Source organism: Astatotilapia calliptera, chromosome 2 (assembly GCF_964374335.1).
Source record: "Astatotilapia calliptera chromosome 2, fAstCal68.1, whole genome shotgun sequence".
NCBI lineage: Eukaryota > Metazoa > Chordata > Actinopteri > Cichliformes > Cichlidae > Astatotilapia > Astatotilapia calliptera.
The window spans coordinates 27,824,992-27,840,908 of NC_137423.1; the positions used below are offsets into that span (position 1 = coordinate 27,824,992).

Genomic DNA, 15,917 nt, shown 5'->3' on the forward strand with positions numbered 1-15,917 from the left:
CTGTTCGTCACATGACTGGAAGGACGGACTGAAAACCACAGCATGTCCCAAAAAACACACATAAGATGTACAAATTAAATTTGCTTTATTACAAAGAACAAATGAGCAGTTGTATGAAGAATCATCTATACCAGCACTAAATTATCTAGTAGTTGAAAAGTAGTTGTGAGAAAATCTTGCTTGATCTTGAAGAAGGAAAAACATAATCAATGGAATTATTGGAGTGCTCATTTGGTCAAATGCCTCTTGAATCCAGGATGTTTGAGAGAGGTCTCCCTCAGTTTTTCTTCGGCTCTGATGGAGGTGACTCTACCAGCTTGTTGTGGACATGCATCATCCCTGTGGACAAAAAACAAGACTCAGTAGTTTTTCTATGACTCATGTCTCCTTTGGAAATATTTTTTCTTAATCAGCTGGAAATATAAAATGTTTTTCTCCCACTCAGCAACTGCATGATCTGTGATTCAGTGTCTCACCTTTAAAGTACTTCACAGTTTTGACTCGCAGTTCCAGGGTGGCGTCTTCATCGCACACAAAAATGGTCTGTGGGTGCTGCTGAAAGGCAGACACTGTCCACATGTGATTCACACCTTCCTCTATGGCTTTGTACAAAGCAAACGCCTTGTGTGCTCCGGTGATGAGAATCATGACCTGAGGACAGATTGAAAACCGAGAAATAACTCAGCAAGTTCAGAAGTTAACTGATGACCACTCTTCTTGATATTTAGGCACAGCAGCAAAAACACAAACACCAAGGCACGTGGCTGACACTGAGCCAGACTCCCAACCTCTTTGGCATCCATGACAGTGCCCACTCCCACCGTCAGCGCCATGGTGGGGACTTTTGAGAGATCTCCATCAAAGAATCGGGCATTGGCCATGATGGTGTCCTTCGCCAGCGTTTTCACCCTGGTCCTGGATACCAGACTTGAACCAGGCTCATTAAATGCAATGTGGCCATCAGGTCCAATACCTGACACAGAAAAAGAAGAGGGGGCTTAATTGTTTTGCAATCATTTATTACAGGGCAGAAGAAAAGAAATGTGTGGCTGCAGTATTTTCACTTTTATCTGTGTGTCTTCTGACCTCCAACAAACAGCTGAATCCCCCCAGCAGCTGTTATTTTCTTCTCAAAGGAGTCACACTCTGCCTGCAGGTCGGCGGTGTTGCCATCGAGGATGTGCGTGTTCTCTGCTTTTATATCTATGTGCTTGAAGAAGTTATTCCACATGAAGGAGTGGTAGCTCTCAGGATGATCTCTGGGAAGTCCTATAAAAGCAGTTTATGGCAGTTTCTTATGCAAGACCAGAGCTTGGAAGCGTCCCTCACTCTGTATGCTTAATGGCACAATAGAGAACAATCAGGACCTACCTACATATTCATCCATGTTGAAAGTCTTCACGTACTGGAATGAGAGATCTCCATTTTTGTAGTATTCAATCAGCTTCTTATAACAACCTAAAGGAGTGCTTCCTGAAGACGGGCAGAAAAAGCAACAAAGGAGTGAGAGGAGGAAACGTAGGCTGCACATTAAAATCATGCAAATCTAAATACATGTGCTAAATGCTACATCACAGGACTGCACGTTGCTCTTACCTGTAGGGAGCCCCAGAGTGAAGTATTTGTTGGGGCCAGGGCTGAACTGTAAAATCTTGTTTCTAATGTACTTTGCTGCCCATTCGCTCGCCTGGTCGTAGTCGTTCAGGATGATGAGCTTCATGGTCCTGCAGAAGTCAAAACAGTGAGAAATGAAGCAACGAAGTTGTTTAGACTCTAAACAACTTCAGATTCTAAGAAGATCGTCTCAAAACACTCCTTGTCAGACTTTAGACTCATCAATAAAAATCAGCCACAAGCAGAGCAGTTGGAGCTCCGAGGTTTCCGAACATACTCGCAAATCGCTCACAGCTTTACTCACCCGCGCAGTGTCGCCAGAACCTCACATTTACTGATTTTAAAAAAAGTAATTTAGTTAATGCAGCCAGCTTTACCTTTCAGATTTCAGTCTGAGCACACGGCTCTGGGTGGATCATGTGACTTTCTGCCGGAGGCGAACAGCGCGCACCGCGGAAGAAACGAAAACTGAACTTCAAGCCCAAGAGCTGAGAAAACAAAAGGCACCGGGCTGCTCCACAGCGCCCTTTAATGACAGAAAAGCCTGTGTCCCAAAGGCCAGTCCTTTTTTACTTTTACGCGAGAGTTTTGAACGATTATTGTGAGCTTTTAACAAAAAGAATGAGTCTGCTGTTGCGCAAACGCCCTCTCAGCTTCCCAGGATCTAAAAGTCTAAACAGTAGCGTCTGCACATTATGTCCGCTCCATACTTTCATCACTGCCCAAAATGCATTCCCGACCAAACAACAGCTGCCGATGGGTGAAAGAAGCTTTTGAAATATTCGAAAAACTAAGATTGTTTGCAGTTTTTAAAATAACCAATTACGTTTCTGATACTAATGTTAAAATAATAAGCTCTGCATCTTTATCATGAGGGCTCCTTTTAAGGCTCAGACACTCATTAAATTAATTTGATAAATTCTCATGTATAAAAAAGTGCTGCTAAAAGGCGTCATTGATGAAAAAAGGTGATTAAAATAAAATGATTTTAGAATACTAAGTCCCATTTACTTATCTATTGTTGTTTTACCAATTTTCCCACGTTTTTTGAATTGTAATAATCGATTTATTCAGCATGATCATAGACCAAATCTACCTACTCAGTAAGGAGTATTGGTGTGAAAAACAGAGGAGTAAGATCAAAATGTTGGTCTCTTTAATTGAACTTTTGAATCCATTCCAGGCCTTTTACTTGTCCTTAAATATCCTTAAAGACCGTTGAAACGAGCTACATTTAGATTCAGCATGTGCTGTGCTCTCTGCAGCTTTACAAGTATAAGTGGGTGTAGATGTTGGATATGGACTGACTTTTATACAGACACACTGTTGGGTATTTCCATTTTTTCAGTAAACTGGGTACAGAAACACACTCAGAACGTGTGCTGGTCACGTGTCCTGTGGTATGGCTGCATCCATGGGCTCAGAATAAGATAGGAGATAGGCATGAACTTGTTCATCACCAGGCAGGATGACAATAGAGAAGCTCAATAACATTGTTTGCTTTATGTAGCATTCCTATCAATCTTGATGAGCTTTTATAAACCTCTCTGTCTTTTTTGCCCTCCTGTCTGCATGTTTGTCCTTATCTTCTTGTTTCTCTGTAGGGTGACCAGTACAGACACCTGTTTTCTGTACAGACATCTGTTCTTTATTACTATTATTGTCCTTATTATTTTAATATTATTGTTTTGTTTACTCTTATTGTTGCCTGCTGCTAAACTAAACAAATTTCCCCTTGTGGGACAATAAAGAATTTGTTTTGAATTGAATTGAATTTGGTCTATATATTTGTGAGGAGCTGGGCTTCTGTGCTTAGGCTCCTAGAAGAAGTGGAAGAAAATGCATTCATGGTTTATTGTTTTGTTTTTATTTTAGAATTTAACTTTCATTGACATGGTTGATATGAACTGTAGAAAACTCTGCATTGCCCACTTTACATTGCATCACACTGTACTTCTTCTACAGAGTATAATGTGCAAAGTTGATAATGCACAATACGAGGTGCCACATTAAACAGCATTTAAAGTATGGTTGATTACTTTAGAATGTGATTAATGGTTTAACACAGACGAATCTTTAGTCAGCAGACTAACAGCTCACAGCTCCTCTCAGCGACCACTGACCCACTGTAAATCAGAATCAGATCAGAAACTTTATTGTCATTGTCATGAGAACAACGAAATTAAGAATGGTCCCCGATCATTGCATCATCCCTAGCAATATCAAAATATAAATAAAACAATAAAATTCAATAAATAAAATAGATAGAATACTTAAAATACTAATAAGATATAACAGTAAAACATTCACATACATTCCCACACACATGCTTCAGACCGTGCATAGATTAACACAAGAGTGGCGTGATGGACATTTTTTTGTAGTATTCAGATGTGTTATTGCAGTTGGATAACAGCTGTGTTTGAGTCTATTAGTCCTTGCTCTGATTGCCCTGTACCGTCTGCCTGAGGGCAACAGTTCGAACAGGGAGTGGCCAGGATGTGAGGTGTCTTTTATGATGTTTTGGGCCTTTTTAAAACAGTGGGCGTTGTGTAGAACTTCCAGTGTGGGGAGAGGGCAGCCAGTGATCTTTTGGGCGGTGTTAATGATCCCTTGGAGTGCTTTCCTCTGAGCCCCTGTGCAGCTAGTGTACCAGATGCATATGCAGTAAGTTAGAACACTCTCAATGGTGGCTCTGTAGAAGGACACCAGCAGTCTCTGTGTGATGTTATTCCTCCTGAGAATTCTCAGGAAGTACAGTCTCTGTTGGGCCTTTTTCAGCAGCTCGGAGGTGTTCACACTCCAGGAAAGGTTCTCCTCTATATTGACTCCCAGGAAGCGGAAGCTTGCCACCCTTTCTACACAGTCCCCATTTATGAATAGTGGTTGGATCTCTGCCTTTTTCCTTCTGAAGTCTATTATGAGTTCTTTGGTTTTTGAAGTGTTGAGGAGGAGGTTATTGGCCTTACACCATGACGTCAGCTGCTCCACCTCGTCTCTGTACGTAGACTCGTCTCCCTTGGAAATGAGCCCCACCACTGTGGTGTCATCTGCAAATTTCACAAAGATGTTGCTGTGGTGGCGAGGAGTGCAGTCGTGTGTGTAGAGAGAGTAGAGCAGTGGACTGAGCACACAGCCCTGGGGTGAGCCAGTGCTGAGACTCAGGGCTGAGGATGTGTGATGGCCAACTCTGACTCTCTGTCTACGGCCCGAGAGGAAGCTATTGATCCACATGCAGGTGCTGTATGGAAGCCCCAGGTCTTGTAGCTTGGCCACCAGTTTGTGTGGAAGGATGGTGTTAAAAGCTGAGCAGTAATCCACGAAGAACATCCGCACATAGCTACCATGCTCTTCCAGGTGTGTTAATGCAGCATGGAGTGCTGTGGCTACAGCATCTTCCGTGGACCGGTTTGCTCTGTAGGCAAACTGGTGTGGATCTAGGCTGCGGGGCAGGGCTGCTGTGATGTGTCTGCGGACCAGCTTCTCAAAGCATTTCATCACCACTGGGGTGAGTGCCACCGGTCTGTAGTCGTTCAGGCCGGTGATGTGGGGCTTCTTAGGCAAGGGGACTATGGTGGAGGACTTCAGGCAGAGTGGGACAGTCGCCTGTGCGAGGGATTTGTTGAAGATCCTGGTGAAGATCCCAGCCAGCTGTTCTGCACAATCCCTCAATATTCGACCTGGCACACCATCAGGACCCGCCGCCTTCCTCGGGTTAACAGCCTGCAGCATGCACCTCACCTCGTCCTCTTCCAGGGTGAGGGGGGTGCTGCTATGGGTGGCGTGTTGCTGCTGTGGCTCCAATACCTCCGGTACCATGGTCTCAAAGCGGGCGAAGAAGATATTCAGCTCCTCTGCCAGCTGCAGGTCACCGTCCGCAGCTCCGAGATTGATCTTATAGTTGGTTAGGTGTGGCAAGGCTTCTTTATTTACAAGAGGTCACCAGAGCAGATGGATTCATATATTTGATTTGGCAGAAATTTCACACTGGGTGCCCTTCCTGATACAACCCCACCCAAGGTTTTATGTCTCCTCCCTGTCTCCAACCAGAGATTGTTTGTGTGTTAGGAAAATGTGTTAACCACTATACTACAAAGTCCCAAAGAACAAGTTTGAAAGCTTTGCAGCAAAAACTAGAGAATTGTATTATTGTATTACTTGTATTAATAAGTGTATTACTTTCATTGATTTGACTTTTTGGTTCCACTTTAAAATGTAGGAACTTCAGATGAGGAGGTGAGTGTAAAGGAGAACATCAGTGGAAACAAGGAGGTAAGAAAGTCATCATTTTTTTCATATAGGACATTTTACTTTACTACACTATATAACATTATAATTTCTTTACATAGAGTACATATTTATTTGCTTATTTTCTGCAGCCAGTGAAGGTTTCTGGAGAAATCAAAAAGAAGAACTCATGTCAAAAACAAACCGAGATACTGCTTGGCAGACTTCACCTTCAAGACAAATTTCAAGATAAGTTTCCACCAGCAGATTTTCTTCAGATACATTCACCTGTGAAACAGAACCATGTGACATCTGAGAAAGATCTAGCTCAGATGTTTCTTCACAGGCTGATGATGTTAGACTACAGAGTCAGATACATTCCTGTAAAATCAGACAGTCAGACAGAGGGGAACCATCCAAAACCTGTTCAGGTGATTGACATAACTGACGAAGATTTCAGTAATTTGGGGGCTTTTGTGTTGTACAGTTATTTCATTTTTAACCTTAATTTATATTCTATTCCTTCCTAGTTAAATTTACCCTTTTTAATTTTTCATATTTATTTCCTATCTTATTCATAGCCTTTTCCTTTTTTGTTTTCTTTAGGTCACGAGCAGTTGTCCAAGCATTTCACTACATATCGTACTGTGTATGACTGTGTACGTGACAAATAAAATTTGAATTTGAATTTGAATTTGATTTATTAAGAATGGGTGCAGGCACACATGAGACAGAACAAACTCATTTGCATCCAATGGATGTTCAGATGGCAGTATTTCACTGCTCAGACAGCTTCCTTAAACAGATGATGATTACAAAGCTCTCTCAGTGTCAGTATGCCTTACCTTTGCTTGTCCCTGACCCAGTCACAATGGAGATCGAGTGTCCTCTGTGGACTTTCAGACAAATAACAAAAACCTGGAAGGTAACTGAAGACGGCTCAAACATCGTCACTATGAAGAGTGTTCCAGTGTGCAAAGCTCAGACACCCTTGGTGTCATTTTTCCGCCTGGGTTCTCTGTCAGTGTCTAAATCTCAGCTGATGAACACTTTGATCAACGACCGTCACAACACCTTCTTCCACAGAAACTGTCCAGGAAGCACCAAGTCTCGTTATCTGATGGATGGTGTGGCAGAGATTGCCTGGTACTGTCCTGCTGGAAAACCCAATGATGCCTTCAATGACTGCATTGCTTTTTGTAATCTTCATGGTGATGCTCTGTTGACTGAAAAACGGCGCGACATACTGATTGAAAAATCTTCCATCAATATTATTCTTTTTGCTTCTCTGCAAAAGCATGAAGAAAGTCAATCATTTATATCAGGTCTTTTTAAATCTCGCAAACCTCTCATTTGTCTCTGTGTTGATGACGACCGTGATGTTGTAAAGACAACAACTGGACAATACATCATAGGTCTCAAGGACAGAAGCCAGTCAGATGTATCTGAAGAACTGAAACAAATCATTAGAGAAGTTTTATCTGTAGATGGATCCAGCTTGAAACCATCTTTCCAGCTTGAAATGATGGCTGAGGTCTCTGGAATCAGAGTGGATGAAAGCGTCCTAGCCTGTCAAAGAGGGAAATCTGCTGCTATGATAATAATGGATTTGATTAAAAAGAATAACATGGATGTCTCAAAGCTTAAAGATGAATTCCTTCCTTATCGAGGTGATCTGTGGCATCAGTGGAGCAAAATACACAAAGAACTGTATCATCTCAGAGGAGACATCGAAAATGAGAAATGTAAAAAGCAACAACAACTGATGAACATACGCCAGAAACAATGCGCTGCTTCCTGCAGTAAACTGATGGAGTTGTTCATTGAAAGTCTCTCATCTTTGCCACTGACAGACAAACAGTATTTTCTGAAATGGATTCAGATATTAATAGATGATCTCTCCACAGATGAGCTTTCCTCAGTTCTCCAAAGTTATGATAAAAAATGGTCTGAGGTCTTGGCTTTAAAGAACAAATGCAATAAATCAGATGTGTTATCAATAAAACAAACTGAGCTTGAAGAAATTTCCAGAAAACTGCAGTCTGCAACTTTTGGTTTGGAGCACATCTTCAGAGAAATGGGACAGATCTATGAAGCTCATAGAGCAATAGAAGGAGAGAGCAGACACACTGACTGGTCTAAATACCCTGAGCTGGCTGCACAGCTGATGATATCAGGACACCCGATGGAGCTGATGGATGGTGATGCAGGTCACGTGCCTTTAACATGGATCTCCAGTCTTTTAGAGGAAGTCATCAAGAAACTGGGGGACCAGACAGTTTTTGTGTTGTCAGTTTTGGGCGTACAAAGCAGTGGAAAATCGACAATGCTGAACACCATGTTTGGGTTGCAGTTTGCAGTGAGTGCAGGCAGGTGCACCAAAGGTGTCTTCATGCAGATGCTCAAAGTATCAGAGGAGATGAAGAAAGACTTGAAGTTTGACTATCTTCTAGTGGTGGACACTGAAGGACTGCGTGCTCTTGAGCTGGAAGGTAACACCACTCATCACCATGACAACGAACTGGCAACATTTGTTGTTGGTCTGGGAAACCTGACACTGATCAACATCTTTGGAGAGAATCCATCTGAGATGCAGGACATCCTGCAGATTGTTGTTCAGGCTTTCATGAGGATGAAGAAAGTTAACCTTTCTCCCAGTTGTGTGTTTGTTCACCAGAATGTTACAGATGTTGCAGCAGCAGAGAAAAACATGGAAGGAAAGAGACGCCTGCTAGAAAAACTGGACCAGATGACCAAACTAGCAGCTGAAGAGGAGTTTTCCAGTGCAGAGTGCTTCAGTGACATCATTGAGTTTGATGTCCAAAAAGATGTAAAATACTGTGCCCAGCTATGGGAGGGCAGTCCACCCATGGCTCCTCCTAATCCAGGTTACAGTGAGAGCATCCAAGAAGTGAAGAACACCATCCTCTCTAAAGCTTCAAAGTCTGCTGGGATCACTCTCACACAATTCAAAAACAAAGTCCAGGACCTGTGGAGTGCCCTCCTCAATGAAAACTTTGTTTTCAGTTTTAAAAACACACTTGAAATTGCAGCATACAGAAAACTGGAGTCCCAGTACGCAAACTGGACCTGGGCCCTGAGGAGCAACATGTTGACCATTGAAAACCAACTTCATAACAGAATTGAAAATGGAAATCTTGACAAGGTCGAAGCAAACTATCTTAAAAAAGAATCACATGAAACACATGAAACAATCCAAACGGAAATGACAACATACTTTGAGGAGGACAAAGACAAAGAAATCTTGGCTCAATGGAGAGGCCGATTTGAAACCAAAATTAAAGACTTTTGTGATGAACAGGAGAGCATAGTGAAAAGAAAACTGGATGAAGTTATTCAACAGAAGAAAGCTCGTGAAAAGCTGGATGATGAGAAGAAGGAGTTTGAGGACAAGCTGCTACAGAAGAGCAAAGAGCTCGCTCAGCAGCTGAAGGATAAGGCCAATGACGAAGAAGAGCTAAACCAACAGTTCAGCTCTGTTTGGAGTGACTGGGTCACTGAATTGACAGCAGATACTAAACCTGTTGAAGACATCAACTTGAAAGAAGATCAGTTTATTATCCTTAAAGAACTTGGTTTTGAAGAGACTCTGATAAATGAACGCAAACAAAATGGCAGATACAAGGATATGTCAAGGCTTGGAGATTATACAGATTATGTCATCCTTCCAAAGAAAGGAAATCTCTCTTTTTTTTTTTTTTTTTTTTCTTTTTTTTTAAATGACATCAGAAACAGCAGTATGCGACATTACGTGATGGCAGAGCTTCAGTTCATCCTTTGTCATTTTTTTTTTTTTTTTTTTTTTTTTTTAATAAATAGGACAGGGGGAATGAATGAGAGAGAGAGGGGGAGAGAAAGAAAGAAAACCCAAGGGGAGAAGAGACTGTGAGAAGGGGGGGGAAGAGAGACAAAAAAAAAAACTCCTGGGTCACCTGTATGGAGAAAAATCAAACAAACAAACAAACAAACAAACAAACAGAGGAGACAGCAAACAACAAAGAGCAACATAATAATAGAGAAAACAAAGTACCATCACAATAAACTAGCTAGTCATAGATATCAGTATTTACTAAGTAATAAACGATATTGTGCAGCACGCAAGATAGACAGCGCACAGTGTGCTTTGAGGCAGCAGCCAAGAAAGCTTTAGTCCGCGTCTGTGAATACCCATGTGTGCATACCTGTGTGGATCAGCATGCTTGCATTCCAAAGGTTTCTCCATGTAATGATCTGCTAGGGAGTGTGGGGAGCCACAGCCCCGTCCTCCAGGGTGTGAAGCGGGTATGGAGGAGATCAAAACTCCAGACATCCAGAGGCCCCCAGAACACAAGAGACCATGGAAGACCAACAGAGGGGCAGCCGCGCCACTGTTCCAGTAAGAGCTGAGGAGAGTCCCAGATGAGGGCTCACTCAGCAGCCGCGGAGCAGAAGCCAGGGGGGGTTGCAGTGACGCGCCCGTGAGCTCCGCCGGCCCCCAGCTGCGCCTGAGTGACCGAGCCCTAGGCCGAGAGGTCGGGGGCACCCCACCTCCAAAGGGGCCCGAGCGAGCCCCAGGCCCCAGGCCCCGACAAGCGGCCGCCAAGGAGTGAGCCGGTGTGTACCCGGACGCCCACCCCCAGACACAAAGAACCACCAACACACCGACACCTGAGGGAGTCCGCCACCGGCAGGGGAAGTGGTGGTGGGTGGAGATAGGCCTCCAAACCTTGGAGGGCCTGAGGTGTCCCCAGAGAGGTGGCGTCTGATACCCAACCTGACATATAGACACAGACATACAGGCACATACAGACACAAACATCCATTCCCACCCTCATGCTCTCAAAAAAAAGAATCTTAAAAAAGAATCACATGAAACACATGAAACAATCCAAACGGAAATGACAACATACTTTGAGGAGGACAAAGACAAAGAAATCTTGGCTCAATGGAGAGGCCGATTTGAAACCAAAATTAAAGACTTTTGTGATGAACAGGAGAGCATAGTGAAAAGAAAACTGGATGAAGTTATTCAACAGAAGAAAGCTCGTGAAAAGCTGGATGATGAGAAGAAGGAGTTTGAGGACAAGCTGCTACAGAAGAGCAAAGAGCTCGCTCAGCAGCTGAAGGATAAGGCCAATGACGAAGAAGAGCTAAACCAACAGTTCAGCTCTGTTTGGAGTGACTGGGTCACTGAATTGACAGCAGATACTAAACCTGTTGAAGACATCAACTTGAAAGAAGATCAGTTTATTATCCTTAAAGAACTTGGTTTTGAAGAGACTCTGATAAATGAACGCAAACAAAATGGCAGATACAAGGATATGTCAAGGCTTGGAGATTATACAGATTATGTCATCCTTCCAAAGAAAGGAAATCTCTCTGACACAAGTGAATCAACTCAAGATATTGAGGAGGATAACAATCACACAAGTAGACCAGAAGAACATGTTTCAGGACCTGTCAGAAATGCTTGGGAATATATAAAAAAAACATTTAGATACAATTCAAAAACAAAAAAAACCCAACATAAATCACACAGTGCTTTATCCTGGAATGAACAGCAAGAGATCAGACTGCTTATTGACAAAGCTGACAAACAGTCACTTGATGCAATTAAAGACAAACCTGTGGCTACAAGAGGCTACACACAAACTCACTTGCACGAGGTGGCCAAAAACGTAAAAGAAGAAGTGAAGAATTTCCCAATGATATATAATTTGAAAAAGGAGTTTACAGTCGATCTCATACTGTATGTGTTTGACAGAGCAGAGAGTTGGCTTCTAGACTCCCAGAAGAAATTTAAAATGAACACAGATGCACTGACTTATTTAGAAAGCAAGAAAACACAGTTTTACACAGTCTTTAGAAGCTTTTGCAAAGAAAGCTCATCTGCTGTTGTGCTCGCAGAACTGATCTGTGAAAAGCTGAAAGCTTCCATTGTTGAGGCTGTCTGTAACAAGACTGCCATTGGTCTGGCTGGAGAGATGAGGTGTAATTTCCCAGCATTCAATGGGAACAGGCTGAACTTGGAGAAACATGTGCTGAAGTCACTCGCTGAGAATGAAAACTTTAATGATTTCATCACCTACATCAGAAATCCAAGGAGACAAACAAAAGCTTTTATAAAAGCAGAAGTAGAGAAATACATCTTCATAGATCACAGAGATAAAACTGTGAATATACTCAAGAAAAATGTTGATGATGTCAACTCACTGATGAGTCAAGCTTTATCTACAGCAACACAGAATGTCCAAAGTCAGGGAGGAGACATAAAGATGTGGCTGAAGGAATTTTCTAGTTTGCTAAAAGATGAGTTAACTCTTCATACCATTTCTTCTCAAAACTTCAGTGACATCAATGATTTTGAGTTTCTAAAGGAAGAGATAAAGAAAAGACTCAATTCCATCATTGAGCAAACTAGCAGCCTCTCTTTGGGGAAACTGAAGGAATCCAGGTTAAAACCTGATGAAATCCTCATTGATCAGCTGTGTAAGTGCTGCTGGGTAACGTGTCCCTTCTGTGCAGCTGTTTGTACCAACACCATTGAAGGTCACAGTCCTGATGACCACAGCGTCCCTTTTCATCGACTCTCTGGAATCAAAGGATGGCACAAAAGAGGCACAGTGGAATTCAGCGTCAATTTTTGCACAACAAATGTTGCAAGTGATGGCAGATTTTATCCTCATCATAATTCAGAGAAATCTGTTCCCTATAAACTGTACAGAACTGCTGGTCCAGAGTATGCTAACTGGAGAATCATCCCTGATGAGTCTAAGCTGGCGTACTGGAAGTGGTTTGTGTGTCGATTTCAAAATCAGCTGGAAGGGTACTATAAGTACAAATTCCAGGGAAGAGGAGAGATTCCTAGTGAGTGGAAAAAAATCCCTAAGGATGAAGCTATTAAAAGTCTGGATGAAATGTGTTAAAGCATCAGAGAAACAAAACCCTTCAGTTTTGGTTTCACATTGTAACTCATTACTCAAATGAGTAGAGTTTTTAGTGTCATAAGTAAAAGTGCAGGGCTTGTAGAGATGACAGCATTGCTACAGGGAAGCAGAAGTAGTGTCTGAGATTATACTGTTTTTTAATGTGATAATGGCTTAACATTTAAAAGTAACTATTATTAATATGTTCTTTTACAATAAATACTTTCTCTATGGATTATACTGGAACAAATAACTTGATTTTACTTTTTTCTTTTCAGGTTCTTTTGTTCAGGTTGTTATAGATCATGTAAAATTATAATTCTTCATTCCTTTTTTTGTCTTTCACATACAATAATAATATTAATAATAATAATATATTCTCAGTCATCTGAATTTGTTTCAAATTGATTTTCTGTAATGTGTTTTTGTCATCATGTTTAAATAATGATATATATTGATCCTCATATATTGATTCTCAGTTGGTCTAATCACAGTTAGAGAAACACAACTGTTTTTTTATATTACATGAAAATTCATTCACAGATTTAAGGCTGATTTGTTTTGTTTACCTAGTTGGTACATTTAAAACTAGTTATCCAGACTGAGTTTACTTAAATTAGAATTTTATCCTGTTTTTCTCCATTTTATCCTGAATATTTTCCTAACTATTGTTTTTATGATAAAATCTTTTTACAGGTTTTTATAAGTGTGCCATTCAGTAACAAGTATAAGATGAACATTGGTGTTATCTGTGTGCAAATGCGTTATGATAAAATAAAAGACTTTCTTTCTGACATGCAGTGAAAATTGTGTGGCATTTATATACTTAGAACTGAGTCTTTCTATTTTGTGTTTGTGTGGGTTCTCTTCAGGTACTTTCTCCCACAGTCCAAAGACATGCAGTCAGTGGGGACAGGTTAATTGGTAATTCTAAATTGCACTTAGGTACCCTTAACATGGGTAAGCGGAAGAGGATGGATGGATGAACTGTTATAGGACCTGCAGTCTTCATCATTCAGCACTTGCCCTTCTTCTATTGCACTTTTATCTTTGTGATTGCTAATAGTTATATGTTTCTTGGTAATTCTTGTTAGGCGGATGTGATTACTATGTGGTAGCTAAAAGAAACAGAGTTAGGGGGCTTTTTGGTGTTGTGTTGTTCTGTTTGTTTATTTAAATTATTATAGGTTAAGGTTTTGTAGTAATAGTTTTAATGAAGTGCCAGTAAAAAAAAGACATGTTCAAGAGCAGAAGGGGTGGGCATTTGTAAGTACTTATCAGCTGTTTTTACTGTTTTATAGTCTAAATTTAGTTTCTCCCACACAAAACAGCTTTCAAGCACTTCCACTGACAAATGGCTGCAATACTAGAGTATATAGTCGCAACGGTAGAGAACGTGTTCAGTAAACCTACCAGTACAACAGCATACAAAACTGTATTACAAGTTCAGGTCTTCCATGAAAAATTCCTAATTTAATAATTAAAGGATAAAATTAGCTTGATAAATACCGAAGTTTTTCGAACTACCACTTTAACCTGTTTTGCTCAAAATGACGTCATAGCTACTGATGATTTAAGGTCATGTCAGTCAGACCTTTCTCCAGTTGTATTTTGATGCATTATGATCTCTGCAAGATTCTGGCACAGATTTAACTAACCATAAATAGGCAGAGTAACATAACTATAAATCGACAGAGTAGAAGATAAACCAATATTGATTATAAAATAAATAATCTTGAAAGAAAATAAACATTTGTTTTAATTAACGGTCAAAAAATTAATTCCTAAAGAAAGCTATTACAGCATTTTCCACATTTACTCATAAGTTTGACCTCCCGATCTACTGCCATTGATAAAAGCTGACGAACTAATAGCGCCCCAGAAGTTCAGAGGAAGGTTTCTGCTGCCCCCTGGTGTTTGGCTGTAGTATATGCCTGGATAGAAGCATTTACAGTCTCTACCAGTGTTGACATGCAGGTGGAGCCCTTAGGTTCCTAAACAAGATCACAAATCACTCGCAGCTTTCACACAACCGCGCCATTTATAAACTCGCACCTACTGTTCTAAAAAAAAAAAAAAAGCAAAAAAACAAACAAAAAAAGGACAGTGGTTGGGGGTGATGGTAAGAGGGTTAAGCACTGCATTTTCATCATTTATCCCCCAATCATCCAACATACTGAAAGAATAGGTTCCACCTTAAGATATGTGCTGATTTAAGGAAATAAAGCAGTTAAAATTAAAATTAACACCTCGCTCAAAATGTACCTTAAAGGAATAATTAAGCATATAAGTACAACTGCTCAGTATATGCTTGAGGCAAATGTTGTGTTACCTTAGTTAACACAGGTCTGTGTACTTTGCTGCAACTCTGGTAGTCTTCCTTTGTGGTAAGGCCAACACCTCACTGGGTGCCACAGTCCTGATTAATTCTGCTCTCTGACATTTCATGTGGTTTCATGCACTTTTATGGACTGAGACAGGAAAGACGTTTTATTAATGAGACCTCATTTAGAAATAGAGGCAGCATTTGGATGCAGCTGGTCTCTGCTTAAACCGTGTGGTTTTTACATGTTTTGCATCTAGTTTTAATTAATGTAAAACATGCAAAACATATATGCGATATATGGATGTGTGATACCATTAGTTCAGTTTCAGCCGTCACGGTGTTTATTAAGCCGCACATTGTAATGACAAACTGATTTTGATCCTGTGTGTATATTATATGCAATGAAAAAATTTCAAATTGTATGTTAATTAATAAAAAAAATGCATGATTAAGATCGAAGGTCTGAAATGTTGCGTCGTTCTGATCATAAGCTGGGTTTCTCAGGGAGCCTTTCCCCTCATGAAAGTTAAAAGTTGTGGTGTTGCCCTAAAACAAAGTCCGTGCTTTGTGAACTTCAACATCAGAGGCCACGAGCTGGTTAAAGGTTATATGTAAGCAGGGTGTGCAAATGTTGAACTACGATAACTGATAATCAGTGAATGGCTGGTGTTATTTGATACCATATCTCAATAGATTTTGTAGGATGAATGAATCAAAGAGTACAGTGAACTTATGTTCAGCAAACATGATTTGAGCTTTGTAACTGGGTTATGCTGCTAAAAAGGTAAAAAGATGCCATCAGAAGATGGGTAATCAGCAACAAT

The 15,917-nt window shown here is 40.8% G+C and overlaps 2 protein-coding genes across 3 annotated transcripts; one reads left to right on the forward strand and one right to left on the reverse strand.

Moving 5' to 3' along the window:
- Positions 1-68: 68 nt before the first annotated feature.
- gnpda1 (glucosamine-6-phosphate deaminase 1) lies at positions 69-2,325 on the reverse strand. 2 transcript variants are annotated; one of them, XM_026180160.2, is made up of 7 exons: positions 1,992-2,325; positions 1,597-1,724; positions 1,372-1,473; positions 1,087-1,269; positions 789-973; positions 477-651; positions 69-339 (listed from the first exon to the last, which is right to left on the reverse strand). In XM_026180160.2, exons 2-7 carry the CDS (start codon positions 1,718-1,720, stop codon positions 278-280), a joined length of 831 nt encoding a protein of 276 aa, XP_026035945.1. In that variant the 5' UTR covers positions 1,721-1,724; positions 1,992-2,325; the 3' UTR covers positions 69-277. The 2 variants fall into 2 exon arrangements, with proteins under 2 accessions (XP_026035945.1, XP_026035952.1); XM_026180167.2 differs by having other exon boundaries at positions 1,919-2,046.
- Positions 2,326-6,367: 4,042 nt separating this feature from the next.
- On the forward strand, positions 6,368-13,561 carry LOC145419705 (interferon-induced very large GTPase 1-like). Its single transcript, XM_080287980.1, has 3 exons — positions 6,368-9,544; positions 10,286-10,302; positions 11,339-13,561. The coding sequence occupies exons 1-3, from the start codon at positions 6,551-6,553 to the stop codon at positions 12,765-12,767; spliced, it is 4,440 nt and encodes a 1,479-aa protein (XP_080144106.1). The 5' UTR covers positions 6,368-6,550; the 3' UTR covers positions 12,768-13,561.
- The last annotated feature ends 2,356 nt before the right edge of the window (positions 13,562-15,917 follow it).

Bases quoted from the DNA above. Each gene is read 5' to 3' on its own strand.
- gnpda1 (XM_026180160.2), bottom strand. From the start codon at position 1,720: ATGAAGCTCATCATCCTGAACGACTACGACCAGGCGAGCGAATGGGCA. The intron at 1,474-1,596 runs GTAAGAGCAACG...GCCCGTCTTCAG, and splicing joins CACTCTGGGGCTCCCTACAG to GAAGCACTCCTTTAGGTTGT. The intron at 1,270-1,371 runs GTAGGTCCTGAT...CTGCTTTTATAG, and splicing joins CAACATGGATGAATATGTAG to GACTTCCCAGAGATCATCCT.
- LOC145419705 (XM_080287980.1), top strand. From the start codon at position 6,551: ATGGGTGCAGGCACACATGAGACAGAACAAACTCATTTGCATCCAATG.